The sequence below is a fragment of the Ceratosolen solmsi genome, unplaced genomic scaffold (genome assembly GCF_000503995.2).
Source record: "Ceratosolen solmsi marchali unplaced genomic scaffold, CerSol_1.0 scaffold28, whole genome shotgun sequence".
Lineage (NCBI taxonomy): Eukaryota > Metazoa > Arthropoda > Insecta > Hymenoptera > Agaonidae > Ceratosolen > Ceratosolen solmsi.
In genome coordinates this window covers 1,438,936-1,461,407 of record NW_011948429.1, presented here as the reverse complement: position 1 = coordinate 1,461,407, position 22,472 = coordinate 1,438,936, and the positions used below count along the sequence as shown (strand labels likewise).

Genomic DNA, 22,472 nt, shown 5'->3' with positions numbered 1-22,472 from the left:
AACCACTCACTTTCGCATTTTTCGTTTCTTCCTTTTTTATTTTGTCTTTTTTTCTTCCTTTCTCTCGTCTCTTTCTCCCACGTTTTAGCTTTTTCCTCCGTTGCCCGACGGAATAAACAACTCCTATGTCGAGCTTCCGGTCGACATTGGAAAACATGAAACGAAATGCGAGGAAGTTTTTCTTTCTCTCTCTTTCTCTCTCTCTTCTTTTCCCTCTTCGCTCTTTCTCTTTCTCCAAACTTTTCCGCAATGCATAGTTTTTTATTTATTTATTATTATTATTATTATTTTTTTGTTGTAAAAGATGTGTTTTGATGTATTTACCGGACTATATCTAATAAATAAATAGATTTATCTATGATTAATTTAACAAAAACTATTGGACAGTTTATCTTTTATTGCTGGCCTCTTATCCTACAAGCTACGGAACCTTGTTTTATGAATTACAGAGATTATCTGGTGGATTTGGTCACAACTGTACACATTTTTTTGAAGATGTTAAAAAACTATTGTGATAAACAACAGCACCTTATTGTGCAGAAAATCAAACGTAAACAGCCAAAAAAAAGTAAGTATTTAATTTTTACTTGTAAGTTCGTTTTTTTCTTTTGTCAATCTTTAATATGCGGCGTTCTGGAGCATTAGAGATGGGTATGAAGAGGTTTGACTCTTTCACTTGCGTTCGACTTTAAGCCTGCTCGTGTCAAGGAATAAATTCGTACGATCATATGACCTGCCACGAGCTTGCGAGCTTCATCCGGTATTTTAGGCTCGAGCGAACTTCCAAGTTGGTAGACATACGTATGTGATTTCATGGAACTTTCTAGTTTTCTATAATAGTATTTTCAAGTATAATAAATGTCTTCAATAGGACAAATTCAAACATAATATATAAAATCAAATATAAATTTATTTGATTACTTTATTTATAGCGAATACTGCAACTTATACGGCCAATATAAATAATTGTCTATAATAGCGAAAATATTTCATTTCACAATTAATTGGACATAAAAATTCTTAGTTTGAAAATATAATATCTTTTACAATTTAACAAATTAAAACTTTTCAAAACTTGATATTTATTCAAACTCAAAAGCTTCTACAAGCTTATGAGTTTGATAGTTTGTCAAATTCGAATGAGCTTTTGGACTTGCATGGATTCAGCTCAATATAATGTGCATCCAATTAATATATTTTCATTTAGCTGTGCTGTGTATTCAAATATAAACTAGCCACTAAATTATTTTATCAATTGAAATGCTCAAGAGACATTAAACAGTTTTTTCTTTTATTGTTTTTTATAAAATTTATAGATGACATATTTAACACATAATTATTCATAATATTGGTATTCCTTAAAAAAAAAAAAAAAAAAAACTAACGTAATTGATTAATTTAATTTTGATGTGTATATAATATTTGAAATATTTATACTTTCATGAAATAAAAGTCAAACACAATACAATAAATGCTCATGCAAATTACAAGAGAATGAATAGTTTACATTGAAGGCGAATTCACATTTCATTGCCGAAGCATTTAACAAAAATGTAAACTTGGATGAATTTTGATTGCTTCCTTTAAAAGAGCTTTATTGATGTAGTAGACGATCCACACAATGTCGTTAAATATCAAAATAAGAAATATTTACTAAATACAATAGGAAAAAGTGAAATTTTGTATGCTCCCAGAAGCGAAACCGAGGAGCAGCGGTCCGTCGACGGCAGCTGTTGGACCGCCGCCGAGTTGGGAAGATCGATGGGACGTTGTGGGACCGGAAGTGTCGGCCGTTATGCAGCAGAATGCGATACCGGAAGTAATTCCATTCGACGCCACAATAGCCACTCCTATAGATGAGCAAAAGTAAGCAACTTTTCTCTTTTTATTCGGTTTTTTTTTTGCGGCGCAAATGTTAATATTATGTTAATTTTGAGATATGTAAATGTAATGTTCAAGGAAGGATTGTCGTCGTATACTTATATCGTTTAAAAAAAGTGGAAAAAAAGCAAAGATAGTGGTTTAAATTTCATCAAGTATTATAATTTGACATTTACTTGGTACTCAGCAAATATCTATTTGCAAATGTTCGATTACAAATGGAATAATTTATGAATATTCTTTATAGTACTTGTTACTTTTACGGAAAATTTCATATTTAGTTGTCCTGTATTTTTGATTTTTTTTTTTGACTTTTTTTTTGATTTTTTCTATCATTTAAAAACTAGTAAGAAAAATCATAGCATGAAGCTTTTTATGATATTTATCTATAATAGAACGTTCTTCGACTTATAAAAACATTTTTCTTGGCACATAGAGCATATATTTTATGCGCTTTTTAAAGTTCACGTACGTCGGCATTTGGATTGAGCGACTCTCAATATAATACTCGCTACTTCTGTGCTTCTTGTTCCTTGAAAGAAAGTGTTAGATCACTAAATGCGCGCGCGCGCGTAATTTGTGATTGTGTGAGTGAGGTAGCGAACGAGTAAGTCGAAAGCGTCTGCAGCAACGGCCAGAGGCGGTCCAATGAAAAAAGTATTCAACTTACGTGCTTCAAGCCATCCGAGTAAGAGAAACGTCGAGCTCCGCAAGTATATGTGTTTACTTTCAATAATTGCTCGCCTTTCCCTCCTATCTTGCATTTTCAACGAAATTTCGTGGTTGCCAAAGGGCTCTTAACTCTCTTCAGAGCTTGCACATATATACATGTCTGTAGAGGTGTAACGATCGGCAAGTTGCACTGTGCACTAATGTCATTATTTATAGACGAGTTTATCGATCGTTTATTAATGGACACGGAGATTACTCTTGCTGCTACAAGATTAAGAATGTCATCGCTTGAAAATTGGCTTTGTACTTTATTTATAATCATTAAGTTTGAAATGTCCTTATTACGTTGATGTAATGCCGTAGAATTTGAAGATAATTATTGTCAGAAAATAAACTATCTGATTGAATTTTAGTTTTTTGACTTGTATGAATATATGATGATAGTAATGTTACATTCACTTACATACTGTCACAATGTCCTATAGTGTTGGCTGTTAACTAAAAATTTATAAGTTTTAAAAGGTTTCGACTCTTTTTACGTTCTAGAGAAATTAACGAATAACAAGACGAATAATGCCTAAAGTAGATAGCCTTACCAAATCGCAAATACTATAATTAGTTCTATGTGGATTTTTATCCTCTGTTTTAATATAATTAATTTAATCGGTTTTCTATAATATCCTTACAGTTAGTAGATCTCAACTTATGGATTCTTATATCTTGGCACATGATCAAAGTTACATGAAATTTCCGTAAGATTGTAATTTACATTTTTATTCAGAGTTCTTAATCAATGTTTCGTCGACTTAGATGTAGACGTAGATTAAATTATAATAAATTCAGTTTTAAAATATAATAGTTAAAATATGTTCTCTAGTTGAATATATTCTTGTAATATTATTACAAATTACAAGTCTTAATATTTTTATATAAAGTAGTATTTAAAAATGATTTACTCTCTAGTATTTAACAATATTAAATTCATGTATGTATATTTATTTATTTAATGAAAATTTTCGAATATTTTACCATTTAGTAGCTTTTAGATAAGCAAATCTTGATATTTATAAAATATTTTTATCAAAAACTTCTGTTTATTATTATTGACTTATAAATGATAGTAATTACATGTTAGATTTCGTTACAGATTTACAGCATTATAATATTTATTTTTCTTTTCATCATTATTTATAGTAAATATAAATGTACTTTTATTTAATAATATTATTATTAATTAACCTGAAAACATTTTTTATTTCTAAGAAATGAAATGAAGAGTAATTATTCCTCTAATGCAGTTGTAATATAATAATGACAAACGAATCTTTGTGTAAAATATCTTCTACAAATTCATTTAAAGTTTCAAATAGAATTATTGAAACACCGGTTCTAGATTCTAATTTAAACTTTATCGTAATTAACACGCTACATTTAAATTAAATTTAGTTTTCAGTGTAAAATAATTCTCAATTTTCGATCTAACTAAGACCTTTAAAATGATTTTTTTTTTATAATTTAATATACTGAAGCATTGATTTTCATAAATCGTTTATTATAATTCAAAATAATATGGCAATTATCGTCTTTTGTTCTCAGACAAAATATCGAATTAATCTATTTTGTTATGTTTAAGGAGCGATGCGATGAAAAGAATTCAGAAGTTATTACGAAACAATAATCACGAACACGCAATCGGACTTTTGCGCTCAGCAAGGTAAGGATATGTTTTTTAGTACTTATATAGATAATTGAGAATTTTGCACAATCCAGTTAATATGAACTTGAAAAAGAGCTTTTTTAGAAAAAATTTTTCTCACAAGTTAATTGAAAAATTTATAATTCACGTATTTTTACAATCTAAATTGTCGAATAATCGATATTTACAAATAATTATTATCTGAATATAAATCTTATTTCTCTCTAAATTTAATCTATTATCTATGAAAACAATTTATACATATTACAAAGTTACTTTGAATACATAATAATACCGATATCTATTTTTTAGTATAAATAGTAAAAAAGTAATAAACAAAACTTGGTATAAAAAAAAATAGTTTAGTAAAAACAGTATAATAGATCTAATTGAAATTTTATTATTTAGAGAAAAAAATTAATAAATTGCAGAAACTGTGTAAAGTAAAATTTGAAAATCTTACATACTTAAAAATGACATATTTAGATATTTAAAACTTTAAATATACAATATGCTGATAATTAAAAACAATTCTTTGTATGCTGATAGAAATCAGTATATTGAAATCAATTTGTAAAATTCATTACATATTTAATGATTTATTTTAAGATATAAATATTCCAGATAATGTTACATTGTCTTGAATTTTATAAAATATGAAAAAAAAATGTCGTTATACTGCTGGAGTGTATAAATTTTACATTTATTTACATTTATTTAGATTATCATAATCGTACTCTTTACTGAGCTATTTAAAAAATTGTTGTTTCATGTAATTTTAATTTTATTATAAAGTTATTTTTTTTTATTTTTTCTATGATATTTAATATAAAAGAATATTTACAAATGTATTATAAGAATGATTTTTTCGTTACTTTTCTTTTTCAGATAAATTTTGTATATATATTTTTCTTCTTTTTGTAACGTGTATGTATATATATATTATATGTATTAATTCAAATCAAAATAAACTCGTATTATTTGAATTAATTTTATTGCTTGAAGATGAATAATGTGTAGACAATTTATTTATTACATATAATTATAGTGCAATTACGTTTAGTGAAGTCACATGTATATTAAGATTTATTATTAACAAATTATTTATTCACATTATTAATCAACTAATTTCTAAATGAAGATGTTGAAATAGGACCATTAGAAATGTTTTAATTTGCTAACAATTTATTATTTATATTCAACACTTAAATTCACAATGCATTAAATATTAAATAGCATGATTATTTATAATATTTTCCATATTTTATGATAATCATTATAATTTTATTAAACATAAATATAATTATAATCTTGAAATTCATTTAAATACTATAATTGATATCTTAACAACTGAGCAATTGAAAAGATTTATAAACCAAAAAATAATATAATTTATGTTATAATTAATAGTGTATTTACAGAAATATATTTACAGAATTTAAAGGTATTGAAGAGTTAATTTTCTGATAGGATATTCCGTAAAATGAATGAATTAAAATTGATTAAAAAAAAACATTACTTTCTTTTAATATTTCCATTTTAATATTAATTTGGTGATATTAATTATTAAAATTTATTAATTAAATAACTATTACTAGAATAGAAATTACTAGAATAGTTTAATGTAAATTAGATAACTAGATTCTTTATGTTTATTAAGAATTTGTATGAAAAAAAAGGGAGAAGAAAGAGGTTAAAATGTATAAAGAGTGTAAACGACAGACGCATGAGTAAATATACATAATCTACAAATTTCTACGGTTCCTTCTAACTTATTTAGAACGGAAAAGTGTCGTCAGATAGAGAAGTAAGCAGAGAGCACTTTCGTTTTTGTTAATTTTGCTTATCTCTCCATCACGCACACATACACATTCCAATTTTCTTCCCTTTTCTTTTCTTTTACTACTTTTTCATTCCCTGGACAATTCGAAAACATCGTTTTCGCGGCATAGCGTTGAGTCACCTTGAGGTTTTTTGAAATGTCATTATCACAGTCTGTTTCTGTCTCATTCGTTGGTTCATTCCACGAGTTTCAACATTCTATATATAGAATTAGAATTTCCCTTTTAAATTCATCCATGACTTGATGAAGCAACTGTTATCAGGTTCATTGTGCACGTTATTCCGAATGTATGTATACATGATTTTTGGCGAAACTAATCTTTTGACATTATTATTGTTAATGTCGAATAAAATTATCCTTTCAGTAAATTACTTATCGAATATTCATAGATAGCGTATTATAATATTAATAAGTATGAATATAATGAACATATAAATATAATAATATAAAAATAATATTATTGCTAATATATATCTGGTGGTTAGTTTCAACTATAAAGGTGTTATATAGTTATTTGCAATTTCAATATATACATTCAATAAACTATTTTCATTATTAAATAGTCCATTATGAATGTAATATTTTATTAATATTATTAGCAAGAATTAAAAGTGAATATGAAGAATTAAAGCTGTCAACCTACATTTGAAATTTCGTATACTGCATTTCGCTTGTCTATATAATTGCGGACTCTGTAGTATAATTATATAGTATTTGTTTAATTTTCTTTTAAGTATGCCGCATTTCTATTTTGAGTGGATACTTTCATCCGAGCAATTTTATATTTTCATATAGAAAAAAAATCCTTATAATAGGAAATATACAAAGAATCTTGATGCTATGCTATTTAAAATTGTACCTTATTTTAAAAGATAGAAAATACTTTATATAAGATACAGTGCACGAAGCTATTTCGTATATTTTTCGCTCACGTTGGGGTCGCTCAATTGTCTGTAAACTAGGCTAATTTAGGAGAATTTTATGCTTTTATGCGCTTTTTAAATCCTATTATTTTTTTAATGAGATCGTTGATCTACAGTATAGCGTCATATTCTTTTGTTATTGTACCATGTTAATTCTTCAAAAATGTATTTGAAACGCTTCCATAATTGATTAATATAAACAAAATTTATTTGTTCTTTGCGGTTCTTTGTTTTTTGTTTTTTTTTTTTATTTTCAATATAGATTATAAATAATTTAATAAATTGAAATATTAATTTGAAAATTGGAAAAACTAAAAAGAAAATATAGTAAAAACGATGCTTATAATAGGACCATCTTATACATTGGAAATTTAATACAGATTTGATGATTCTACAACGATAATAAAAATTAATTGCTTTTTATGATTTTTGATAATTTCTCATATTATTTTAATGTTATAGTTTATTGATAACAAAATTGTGCTAGCTGGTATTTACTTGAATTTTACCTCAATTTAAAATACTTTGATGAATTAAAATTGGATTCTTATATACACTTCAAAAATTTTTTGAATTGCTAAAATAATATTCATAATTTTGCTCAAGTCCTTTGCTTTTTATGTATTAGAGAATATTTAAGAGATTATAAATAATTATTTGATATAGTTGGTTTAGATGTTAATAAATGCAAAATAGTTACAAATCTGAAAAAAAAAAAAAATTATTTTTATAATTTCTTCTTTATTAAATGAAATAATTCCATATCATTGGATATTATTTTGTTTTTGAGAACATATAATAGTTTTTAAAATTGAAATTGAAAAAAAAGAAAATTAGATTTAACCAGCTTTTGTATTGTAACTGTCTGAAAGTTGACAAAAATCTTTTAAATTAAAACATGTAGTTTAAAAGTAAAGTTTATTTTTCATTAATTTATTTCTATTTGGTCAACTGATAAAATATTTCTTTAATCTATATAATTTTTAAATTCGCTATATATATGCATATAGTACAGAATTAATAGGTAATGTCTGTTTGGAGAGTATAGTGTTTAACAATACTTAAACCTTTTTATATATTTTAAAATATCTTACAAGTATTTCCAGTATTAGTCATTTTTTTTAATTGATGAATTTAATATTATAATTCGTATCACATATGAAACCAAAAATGTTTAGTACCCAATACTATATAAAATATTTCTATGTAAATTGATCATACAAAAATGAATTTTAATTTTTTACATACAGGCTATGATAGATTAATTTTTACAATAAAATATTTATTTACCTCTTCGGTAAATATTATTCGGATAAGAACATAACAATTAATTTGGTGATTAGGTTAAATCTGAATTCCTTTAATTATACATTTCATACACAATTCACTATTAGTAAATTTTCCATATTTTTATCAATTTTTATTATCATCATTATTATTAAATTTAAATAGTTTCTATTTTTGTCTTGTATAGTATAATTTTAGAATAGTAATTAAATCATTGGTCACGATAGCTATCTACGTTGTTATACACGTTTCAGTTCTCTGCTGCCTAATAATCTAATTTCAGTTAACTGTACTATATCAGTAATAATACCGTTGAACGTGGAACTTTGTTTCGAAAATTGTGCACAGCATTAAATAACTGTGCTGTTCATATATTTAGCCATAAAACATTGACTCCATTAATTTTATTAAAAATACTAAATATTTTTTAAGATCCATGTGTTAGCTTTGCGATGTACTAGAATACCAATATATCATTTATTTACCACTGTTGTACAACGCACTCAATCAAACTTATGTTATACATTGAAGTCGGCAACACGATTTTTCCGACGTTACTATTGAAAAATTTTACTACCTGTTATTATTATGTTACGTTACTATTCTCTTATCTATATAGACAATCTATAATCTATTCATTGAAAACTGATGAATTTTCAAATAGAAAGAGTTTTTTGAATTTGAAATAGAGATACAATGATGAAATAGATTTTTTCTGAGCATTTTGTCATTCAGGTCTATGGGTATAAATATTTATCAAGGATGAAATAAAATCTTATTCAGCTGAGTAATTATTGCTTTAAATACGTACATATTATTAGCCAATAAGATTTATATCGATTGGTTGACTTGAAATTTTTATAAAATTTAATAGGTGATTTGAAGTTGCTTTATATGTTAATCTAATAAAAATTCTACTTATATTTTGAGGATGATTGTATTATCTGTGAAGAGTTTTTAAAAAAATATTGTGTACTCTGAATGGGAATTGTTACATAAATCTATTTACAAAAGACATTCTCCAATTCCATATCTTTCACAAATTTGATTCAGCAATACAGAACCCTTTAAAATGAAATAGAAGAAGTAAACTCTCTTCTAGTACCATCACCATTTCATTCTGCTTGTATTAGACACGCGCGCGCGCGCCCGTTTTTCCGAGACATGGAATTTTCCATTTCTGATGCTCTCGGATGAGAACGAAAAAGTAACTCGAATTCGTTGACTTTAGGTCTTTTTTTCATTGGAGAAAACAAAAGCTACCTGGCTTGAACAGGACAAATCAAGGAAAAACTTGTCGACGCAAAGTCAACGCCTTACTACTTTTACAAGTAACGAGATTAAAGAGGCTCGATGTTCACCTCCGTATATATGCATTTTTGTAAACATTTATAATCGAGTTGATAATAACTTCATCGTGTTGAGTATTGATGTTAATCAAGTCATTTATTTACTTGTTCCGTACGAATTTCTGTCTACTCTTTACACTCATTATTCCTTCACAACTATATGCACACAAACCTATTTTTATTCAATAGGCACTGTGGCCTTGGTTTGCTTTAAAATAAGTTTGCACATATTTTTTCTTGTTTAGCATTGCATTTTCTCGATTTTTCGAAGAATTTCGTAATGTTGTCAGTCGCTTTTGAATATTAATTTGGATATTAATAGTATCAGCCCTTTTCATTTCGCCTTCGATTAAACGAACTGTAATTTTCTTTTTATGTAGTAAGTTTTTTATTGATTATGGATTGATTATTCGAGAATTTAATGAGCTGTATTGTGAAAGAAGTTGTATTCCATATTTTTTTTTTTTTTTTTTTTTTTTTTTTTTTTTATAAAATTGAAGTGTGAAACAATCCTCCTTTAATCAGTTCATTTTATAATTCGATTTAGTTATTTTTATTCGTTTTAATCGTTAAAAATAAATACTTTATACTAATGCTCTAAAAGTATTTTGGTAGTTGAATTAAACTGTGCAATATTATATTTGTAAAAGAAAAGATTTTTCATTAATTAATAAAACTAAATGAAGTGGTATATAATGCTATTGTATATGATTACTTCTAAAATTAATATTAGTATTTATATAATAAAATTAAATTATCATCGCGATTTATATATTCGTGTTAAATAATATATCGATTTGAAGACGCCGTAGAAGATCGTCTAATTGCATTATGCTCAGTATTATAATCATTTATAAATTTTTTATTTTAAAAATGATGCAGCAATCATTTCGTTTTTCGCAATTTTAATTTACATTTTATTGATTTGAATTTGCGGATTTTAATAATGTTTATTTACTTTGAGGTTTCGATAAACTTTTCAGCATTTAATAGAAACATATTTAATAGAAGCCTTAAAAAAATGTTTTGCATTTCTTTTCTCCGAGATATCAATATGTTTATTTTACAGCAAATAAACGAATATTTTCATACAATCTTTTATAATACAATATAATATATTATTAAGATCTATTATTTACGAACGGGTTAAGAAATAATTAAAAATGGGTTAACTTGTCTACTAATATCCAAGAATTTAACGATATATATTATACAATATTTGGGGACAATAACTTTACGACTTCAAGTAATACATATTCATGCATTCAATCTTCAGAGTTTCAACACCGACATATTGTATTGTACAACTAATTGAAATGTATCTAAAGATGGATGCAGTGAACACGCGATTGAAATTGTAAGATACAAATACAACTTTGGATATTCTTAGAGTAATATAGTATACGTATGGAGGCCATATGCATTGAAATTGAATTACGGAATGACTGAGTTTTCAAACTTGTCGCGTGATTTATCAGTTTTGGTATGACTTAATACACGTTGTTATTTAATTATAATTATAATTCTTTATTTGTGTTAATTAATATCATATTTTCTATATTCTCATTTTGTACTAATCTTTTTTCTTATTTTCTTGTAATTTGCTGTATGACTTTAATGTATATTATAAGAGCTTTGTTTATTATCCTTTCCTTCAATTTACATTAAAAGTTATAAAAATAATCGAAATACCACGATTATTATTACTGAAAAATTAAGATTGAAAAAAAAAATTTTATTTTTATTTTAATTCTATATCTTCTATGATTAATTTCAACTTACATTCATTAACTTTTTTTATGAATTTCATTCTTAAAATACTAGTATTATTTTTAAAATAGTATTATTTATTATTATTTTTTTTTATGACCAACAAATTTGATATAATTTTCTGATGAGATTTTAGAGTATTGCATTTCGTTTTTTTGTAAGTTCATTTCGATTCAAAAAATTTAAGTGGCAATTTAGAATCAAGATATTTATCGTTGTTCGTTCTTTAAAAAGAGAATTGAATGTTAAATAAATTTCAATACCAAATGTTTTCCACAAATACTTTAATATATATATATATATATATATATATATATATATATATATATGTGTGTGTGTGTGTGTGTGTGTGTGTGTGTAATATTATTTTTAGTAGACGCAAATTAATTGGATTTCATAGCAAAGTCCAAGTTATTGTATTTTTTATACCGTGTTATATTTTTAAATTATTTTTAGCATATTCATATCAGATATATTAAAGAGACATCTGACACACTCCTATGTAAATGTCCTTTAAAGCTCAAAAAGGCCTTATTCTGTATTTACAAACATCCTGAATTTAATTGGTCTTTAAAATTACTTGTTATTTTAGTTTAGTTATAATACTCGATCTTATGTATGTGGTTGTATGCCTGTAATTTAAACATTTATTAATAAATGAATGAAATAGTATAACATTTTATATATTATTATTGCTATATATTAATTAATTTTTTTAATTTAATATTTTCAATCACTATTTCTATAATATTATTTACGGTGATTTCACGTAGATATTGCATCGTCATGATAAGATTTTTCATCAGCAAATTTGAATCGTACGATTTTATAAACAATTTTTATTGCTCTTTTATCAAATAAATTTGTAATATGTATTGTGATAAAAAATATATTACAATTACTATGCATTGTAAAAACATTTTATATATGTCTATATAAATACAGTAACAAATTTATAATTACATAAAAATAGCTATCAATTTGGAAAATTCTAATTCTAATTTAGTCAAATTCATTTAATGAGTTGAAATAAGTATTTATTCATTTTATTAGTACTCACATTTTCATTTGTAAATTAGTCGAAATTTAATTTCTATTATAATTAACAGTGAAATAAAAATTTTTTTTTTATAGTTTATTGAATTTCTACATTTCAATGAATTTATAAAACGAAAAGTTTTTAATGAAATTATTTGTTTTAAAATTTGCTGAAAATAGTTGATACGAAAATGCCGCGAAACTTGTAAATACACTCTTGAGAATACCAGCAAGTTAATTTCAATAAAACTCACAATGGACCATAAATATAGTCCTTTTATTTAACGCCAAGCAACTGAAACAAAACTTTAAAAGTTCTTTAAGTACTTATAATGTCTGTTTATATAATTTTATGTGTTTATCATTCGCTGCTGTATAACTATACAAGTTATAAACATTGATACCGTAAAATAAATAAAATAATAATAATCTTGTTCTTATTTTATGTGAATTTCAGTGAAGTTATGATATTATTAGAATTCTAGTTTTAATTTTTTATTATTTGGTTACTTTTAATTTCTATTAATTTTTGACAGAATTTGAAAAATTGAAAAATCTGTTTTAGAAATTCTATTCTTAATTTTTTGAAAATTATTACCTTAAGAAAAAGAAAGATTACAATTTTTTTATTGAAATATCAAGATCACTTTCTGGCCATTCGATGATTAACTTAAAAAAAAAACAAAAAAACAAGCTGTCTAAGTAAATACATTTCGTTTACATAATATAAATATTTATTTATATTTTCCTTTGATATATGTATTTTATGTTTATTTCTTTTTATATTTATGTAAAATAAATGCATATAAAGTTTGAATAATTTTCAAAATCATAAGGCTTGAAATTCTTTATTTCATCCGCTATTTGTAGTATTGTAATGCATACATTTATAAAATACCTAAATATGTGAAAAGTTGTGTTTATTTCTATTTAAATAGTGATAGTATACTGAGATAGGAGATAAGATACAGATAAATCGAAGAAGAAGTAGAGAGGGCAATGGTCTCTAGTTAAGTATCAAGTGTCTTGTGGATGGTACCTGGGAGTTGGGCCTTGTTTGATGCCCCAACCGTCTTACCTCTGCGATGGCACTAACATGTCAAATGGAATCTATAATTACGAATTGAGTTCCTCGGAATCATCATTTTTCTGATTTTCGAAATCATCTTTCTAAGTGTTATCAAATTACCATTAAAATCGTGCGGTGCCCACTTATTTCTCGTTATCTAGGCTCCATTGTGCCGAGAGAAAAGATAAAATGAATATATAACGAAGAGTCATTGAAAAAATTCTAATAGAATTTGAGATTTTAAAATATGTTTTTTATCCGTTAATGGTCTAATGAATATGATATGAGTAATGTATTTAAAATAAGTTTAATTTATTTTCCTTGAATTCATTTTAATCGAATATCACGTATCGAAAATCTCCTTCTTCTTCACTTATTACATTTATAAATATTATTAGAAAATATATGATATTCAAATAGACAAGCAATTTAAATATGCGAGATTTTAAAAATTGATATCTTAATATCATAATCGATATAATAATGTGTATTTAAAAATTTTACATAATTTTGACAACCTGAAATTACATAATAGTTTATTTTAAATTAAACCTACTAAAATTACTTACAAACTATGTAAATAATCCATTTATGTGTTAAATTAACAATTGTATGAATATTAAACATTATATATATATATATAATTTTAACAATACTTTATAACAATAAATTATGATACGTATTAATCTTTATGCTTTCGCATATTTTTATTACATTTCATTCACCATTATTTATAATTTACTATTTGTTCTATTTCAAATGAATAGATACTTTTAAATGCAAATTTATATGTTGTTATCATTGTAAAATTTTAATAATTAAATTAATAAAATTTATAAAAACATCTAAATTTAAGATACCTATAACATTTATTAAAAGCAAAATTAGTATTTTTACAATATATATATATATATATTCTTAAATAATAATATTCTTAAACTTATTTAAGCGAGAACAATTTTATAAAATGACTAAGTAGAGAAGTTTCTTTATAAGAATTAGATAGTGTTAGATTATCGATGAAAGTTTATATATTATCATGCCTTTGTATTTATATTTTCTTTTAATTAAATTGCTAAATAATTAGTGAATTCTATTATTTATCTAAATTACTGATTAACTACATATTAAATTAAATATATTAAGTTAAATATATATTACTGAAGAATTACTATTATTAAATTAATCAATTCAAGACTAAACAGTTTAAAGAATAACTAAAGTACCATCCATTTCCTTTCCAGTTTCACTGCTGAAAATATTTTACTTTATATACTAAAAGTTAATGCATATAATGCGAAGGAACAAAAAATATTAAATAAATAAAATCATGCCGTTTAAAATTTTTTTAAATAACCTTGATTACTATCTGTATATATAATGCCATCCTGCCAAATAATAATGCCATCCTGCGATTAAATTTCAGCCACAAAATGTAGAGTCGTGGATTCGGGTAAAAATCAACCTCGTACGCGTTTTATATTTTTCCTGCAACTCTACCGGAAGGTCCAGTCGTTGTATAAAAAACTTCACCCATGGAATAAAAAGATAAAAGAGAATGAACCACATGGAAACCGATATAGATCCCTGCTTTCCCAAATGTCTGGGCTGTGTGGCGTGGAAAGACATCAGATCTCGTGGATTTTAATGAACACCCCTTCTCCCACTTTTGATAGTTAGTAACCCCTTTCGCATATTTCTCTTTCCATGGTATGGCACACGAGCTTTCTCACTGGTCTTCTCCTATTCTCCTTGCTTGCTTTGCCCTCATTCCCCTTATAAATTTTAGTTCTTCCCCTCCCATTCCCTCACACTTACTCTCGCTCTTTCGTCCAATTAGCTACCAAAAAAAAAAAAAGAAACTGCAAGATGTGGTTTGCTTGCAGCTGCAGATGTTTACATTACATTAAATCCAAAAGTCTCGCGCTGCAAAAGCTCAGAATAGAGTAACAGAATACGACGGAGAGAGCGAGATAGAGCGAGATAGAGCGAGATAGAGCGAGAGAGAGAGAGAGAGAGAGAGCGGGAGCAGTGTGGGAGATAAATAGATAGACTCGAAGGCGAAAACAGTGTATATATTTCTTTGGTAAAAGATAAGATAAAATAAATAAAAAAAATTTCTCTATACATTTTGATTAAAAAAGAGTTTTTAAAAGTCTTATACTTTTCAATAGTAATTTTGTAAATAATCATAAGAAATATTCTTAATTATTCATTAATAAAGTTGAATAAAAAAGTAAATCACTTAAAATGTATAATATAATTGCTAATATTTAATCTAAAAAAATATCTTGTTAAATGAAATTATATATAATTTAATTTCTCAAATTTTTAAAAATATAATTTTAAAATTAATGAGAACCAAAAAGAGCGAAATCTTTTTCAAATTATCCATACCTATAGTATTAGAATTTTCAAAAATATATTTTTAAAACATTATTGGATTATAATCATTTATATGTCGTATTGCCCAGTATTAATATTTTACAATTTCGAAGGCCGAGTCACATCCATTCTAAAAATAACCTGTCATTTCCTGATGCACTTTGTATCCACTGTGATGGATTTTCTATTTCTGCTTTTATATTTGATCCATCTTTATTTTTCATATTTTTCTATACATTTTGCATTGTTCTATCACTCCCAAGGCCATTTTTTCGCCTACAAAAGGGAAAAATTCATTCGTCATTTTATCGAAGAAACTATCGCACGTTAAAAAGGACTTCGACTTTCGAGTATTATTCATAAATTTTATGCATAAATATATGAAGGAATAACATGAAATAATAAGTGTAAAAACAGAAGTTCAACTATAGCTTGCAATTGAAATCGTTATTTTTAGTTGAAGTTTTCGATGAACGGCGAAAAAGAATAAAGTCAGGCAACTTATAGCTTTTAATGAGGTACGGTTTGAAAGGATTGAATATTCTGATAAGATATTGATTGATATATGGTTTAAAGGTGAGTAGTTCTCCGTGAAGTTCATGTATTCTTTTACTTGTTTATTTATTAACAATTTATTATTTTTTTTTAATTTTATTTTATTTGACATAAAATTATATTTTTATTAGTTATGCCATTATTATTCAAATAATCTTCAAGTTTTTTTTGTTTTGTTGTATAACTATGAATTCCTAATTATGCGTCATTATTTATGTACCTTCGTGTATTGGCTTAAGAGTGCACATTTAACTGTACGAAATATGATTGTTCAAGTACTTTATATTTCCATTAATTGAGCTTAAAATATTTGTTTGTCTATATTCTAATTTGATTTATTACAATAAGTATAACGACCATAAATGAATTTTACATAAATCATTTAAAAGGACTACGTTTATTTAATCTATTTATTTTAGTCTATTTATTCATATAATCGACAAATAGAATATAGAGGAGTTAAGATGACGTGGTAACGTGTTGATATTTGTCATTCTCATTAAATACCTTGTAGTTTGTTATTCATTTCTATGCTTTGCTATTAACAATCGATTTTTTCAGAATAAAGTGTCGTCATAATGGTTGAAGTTTTCTTCCTTGGATATTTTTTATTCAAAATTTCTGAAGTGTAATAGCAGAAGCGAAAATTTTTAAAAAATATTATGATTGACACTAATTAGTATTCAATTTTTGGATGAAAAAAAAAAAACAGTATAAAAACAGTATTATGTCATCTGAAATATTGCAAAGAGTTATTTAATATACAGTAACTGTAAGTTTTAATGTGAAGTTTTTATTTTTAAATAAGATAAACTTGTGCGCAATCAATCATCAATCAAACGACTGCCACAGTATTCGCAAGCAATAATGCGCATTTCGACTGTCGGTACTTGAAAAAAAACTAACGAACTATTTTATTGGAATATTGAGTGAGCTACTAGTCACTTATTTTTGCTCAATCGAACAGATTATTATTGGCTTAGACTAGACAATCTATCAGCAGGATCATCGATTCGCGGGTCTATATATTTTAAACTTAATAAAATTTGTACATTAATCATATTAGGTAAAATTATTTTTTAATGCATCATTTATGCATGGAGTTAATTTGTTATTGTCGATAATTATTGGGATCCATCATTTTTGTATGATTGATTCTTCCAAACTTAATATGTTAAAAATTTATTTTTAATAAAATAGCAATAGCGAAGAATAAATAAGAAATTGTTTATTTTGGATTTATGCGATATCGAAAGGATTTTCATAAATAAAAATTTTCATATGAGTAAGGTACACGTTGGTCAACTATTCATTCAACTCGTGTAACTCTTTACTATGTTATTATCAGTTATAGGAAATGCAAATATAATATTTTTTATTGTTTACATAAAATGTTTTATTCTTTTATTACTGACCTATGCCATTTCATATTTTATTTTGTACGAAAATATTTTTACTATGTCAACGGCTGAGAAGAAACTTACAATGTAATCTTTATGCAAAATTATTTCATAAACTATTTAATATCTTAGGTAGATGATGGATTTGTTAAAAGAAATCTCTCATTATAACGAGCAGTATCGTTTTTGTTGCAAATTTTCAACAAGTGATACATATTTTTATTTTGTTGTTGTTGTTGTTGTTGTTGTTGTTGTTGTTGTTGTCGTTGTTGAAAATATGCAAGTGGTTTTGCTCTTACTTCGTATTACAATCGGTGGACATAATACTGTTATCGGAAAAGTATATTTTTAATTTTTAAAAATTGGTGCATTCTATAACGCAAATCGACATTTAAATTCTATTAGTTTTTTTTTTATATAATTTATAATTTTATAAATATGACACAATCTAACGCAAAACTTTGGAAATAAATATTGGTACTTGCAATTGATTTTTAATTAAAATAAAGTAATTTTAGACATTATTCGTAGTGTTTATAATTAAAAAATTACGAATATCGTAGCAATTATAAGTATTTCATTATTATTGTCATCTTTAATAATAAAAAACTTATAAATTGATGGATACGATGGTTTATTATTCTCATTATTTATTTTGATGGTTTTTTTTTTTTTTTGATATTGATATGTTATTTTTAGGACGTAAGTTTCTAAGGATTATATAAGCACGTGCAATGAAAATTTTTTAGTTAATATATACGATATTGAAATATGGAAGATACGTTAAATTAATAATAAAAATGTAATCGGAGATATCTATCTACTGCTGAAATCTATTATTATGCATTTTTGCAAAACATTAAATAATTAGGAAGATGCTTTAAATGGCTCGTTCGTATTTATCATAGAAGTATAATATTTTCATTTTCCAATGTTCCAAAGTTCCAAATATATACTGTTGATTCAATTAACGGTAAATGGCAAATATATTTAATGTTGAAATATATAATTTCATTATTAAGCATAATTACATTATTTGTTTAAGATGAAAACAGATTGTTTAAAAGTTGTATTTAACATAAAATTCAACGAAATTTGCGATAGCAAATATACTGAGTACACGCTAACTTAAATACAAACAAAGTTTTGATGAAATAAGTCACAAACTTAAATATAAAGATCATTTGATCATGCTCTAAAAGAGCATGTATTGTGTCCAATTTTACAAAATAAAATATTAATATTTTAACTGACTCAATTCTTTTTGCACAATGCAATAAACAATCATTAAAACAACAACACATTATCGTATAATAAATTCCGAGATTGAAAATATCTTGCTTCCGTTGATTATTTTTCAGTGTAATAGTGTTAGCATATATTAAAATTAATATTACACCGTAAAAAGATAAACTATCTTTGTTTCATGTTACTCTCGTTCGATATAACATGTAGAACTAAAATCGTTCGAGGCATTAACGCAAAAGTTTTAAAGGAATATCTAGGAAAATGAGTAGATTTTATCAAAGTTCTGCGTTATCATACGTAACACTTGTTGTCGATGTAAGCTTTCGTCAAGTAGTAATATATACCATAAATAACATTTGCACGTGATGATTTTTTTTAATATTATTTAATGTAACATTACCACATGAATTTTATAATAAATTGTTGTTTGATTATTTTGAATTGTATTGAAGTCTATAATAGTGGAAAAGTGAACTTAAATCATCGCTTTCTTCAGTGATTACATTTTTTATGTATTTTGTTTTCATGCAGAAATTATATAAAACTTAAATATATCTTTGAACGATGTCAAAACTCAAAGAGAAATGTTGACTTGGGCTTTTTTCGGATCCCCCTTATGTATATCCACTACTATTTACTCAATGGAGAAGGAAAAGCTTGAAGCACAGAATTTTAATAAAAAAAAACGGTGAGTTAACGAACGAATATTGCTTATATTAATTCGTTGCATTATTATTTTATATTGCGTTTTCTGAATTTATCAATCTTGAGTTAATTTATATTTAGATTTATATTTAGATATATAGATTGTTAAAGTTTAAAAGAACAATAAATAAATATAAACAAGACTTAAAATCGTACCGACAAGGAAATATAACATTTAAAAAATACTAATTTAACTTTAATATAATCCATCATATCGCACTTTAAGATCATAAGGAATGTGAAATGATGCACGTGGGATATATTAATAATTGTTTAATATGTATATACTATACATATGAAAATGCAAACGGGTGAAGCGCTAATGGAATTCAAATATTCGAGTATTTGACAAATAAAAAGTAATAAGTATTTGATAAATAAAAAGTATTTGATTTTTGTATATTTTCTTCTGTTCGTCTGCAATTATCTGAAAACAACAAATAAAATATCTAAAAGAGATATAATATGTTACAAAAAAAATTCAAAAGAACTATTAAAATTTGTTAGAGTAAATTAATTTGAATTGAACAGCTTACACAGTGGTCATGAATGTTTATTATTGTTTTTACATCTTTAAGAGTGTTTACAATATTTTACAGTAATTATTATCAGAGTTATTATTATTATACTCAATATGTTTTCCATAATATTAATCAAGATGGCTGATGTAGTTATTCATCCATAGCAATTGAATATTATCTGCGAACCTTTGGTAAATTATATTTAATTTAGTTTTAAAATTTTTTATTGCATTACTTTTTAATTTATCGTATTGTATCTGCTATTGTAAAGTCGCATGTTTTTTTTTTTTAATTGAGAATTAAAATTCTACTGGCTTACAGTGCGTTTAAGATTAATAATGTTACTTCATATACGGAATTATGGTCCAAATAGTTCATAAAGAGTCTAAAATAATTACATTATTAATATAATGAAATGTAAAATTGTTTTTTTCCTATATCAACAAAAAATTTTAATTTCGGAAATTTGCATTTTGTGAGAAAGATTTTGCAGTCGAAGATTTTATAATTAATTATTATGTATTAAACATCAAAGTCGCAAAATGTGCGACTATATTAGAATTAACAGTATTTGTACAATTTTGAAACCCTTATACAGAGTTTTCGTATAGTTAAGTCGAGGGTGATGGCATCATTATTTTATAGCTTATTATGATTATTCATGTAAATAAATTTTCGTTAAATGCATTAAATTCAATAGTTTTCCATTCCGTAGACTTAGACAGTTACTTAAAGTCTAATTATCTTATTGTTTCGCTGATATTCATAATTTGTTTATTACCTTTCGAAATGTGAAGTTAGGTATTCTGGACTCAGTTCGTATTACATTGAGTATCGCGCAACATTTTCTGTTGACGTTGTTATTTTGTCTTTGACGCACAGAGACGCGTACGTAGACGCACGCATGAAGAGAGGAAACCGTTAGTAGTGCGGCAGACCCTTCATAACGTAAATTCAGTGCGGATTCGAGTGGATTAAGGCAATTTTCGTTGAAGAAAAGGTTAAGCGGTTGAGACGACTGGGAGCAAGAGTATCGTCTTCGCCCTGCCTACGCACCAAGGCAGCGACTGTTTGCATCGTTGTGCACATAATGGACCTTATTATACCCGGGAGCGCGTACACGTAGAGCGTCGGAATAAAAGCTCATGCCGCGACTCGAGAGTCTACGATGCGGCGATGGAATGATGGAAGGAGAGAAACCGCGCGGAGTCATGAGAGACGGGAGAGAGTCGGTGGGGCGGGAGAGTCTGGGAAAGATGTGGATGAGAGAGAAGTCAGATTTGTATAAAGAGAGAAGGGCAAAGGGAGGACTGAATGTTAAATATTTGTTTATTTCGGCGTTGATTTACTTTCTGAATTTCTGAGAATGGAAATTACAAGAGGGTTTTCTGTATACTTAAGAGATCTGGCGTATTGTTAGGCCGTACTTTGGTAATACGATGTTCTTTGCATTTTCGTCATTCTAATCCTTTTTACTATTTTTTAAGGCTCTATGAAGAAGAGCCAATTTTATTATGTAATAAAAGTTTGATCTTTTTTAAGCTTTGCGAGTAATTTTCAGTAGTATTTGATGTACTGATTGCAAATTCGACCGTTAAATTGGCCTATCGTATAATAGTCCTTTTTTGCAATGTAGATTGGCACTGTACTCTTATTAATTATTTATAGAGTACTAAAATAGATTGAATGAAATGGTCATGAATTTGTAGTTGATGTGAAATATTAAATATTAAATATTATAAAGTATTTTATTTAATATCCGGTAAAATAATGTATATATGCATATGGAATGGCACAAATTTGATCACAAATGCTTTACCAAAATAATTAACAGGCACATACACACACCAATTATACACACACCACGTACGCACGCACGCACGCACAAACACACAATTATTCCATAGATTTTGAATAATGTTGATTGTTAATCTCATTGATTTCTTATTTTTACAATTTAAAAACAAAATAAATAATTCCCGGCAATCTTTTACTGAATATTTAAAATTTTATTTTACACGAATATTGGAAAATTTATGTCTCTCTATATTTATGAAGAATAAAGTGATGGAAGCAGAGAAAATCAGATAGTGTTATTTAATGTCTTATAGATAAAAACGGAAAATAGAG

General features: G+C 25.8%; 1 protein-coding gene across 1 annotated transcript in view; it reads left to right on the top strand.

The window, feature by feature from the left end:
• timeout (circadian regulator timeout) overlaps nucleotides 1-22,472 on the top strand; it is a 247,715-nt gene that overhangs the window by 10,208 nt on the left and 215,035 nt on the right. The window contains exons 11-13 of the mRNA XM_011501652.1: nucleotides 450-568; nucleotides 1,695-1,866; nucleotides 4,187-4,267. Of these exons, the coding sequence (XP_011499954.1) occupies nucleotides 450-568; nucleotides 1,695-1,866; nucleotides 4,187-4,267 (372 nt within the window). The remainder of the gene's footprint in view (nucleotides 1-449; nucleotides 569-1,694; nucleotides 1,867-4,186; nucleotides 4,268-22,472) is intronic.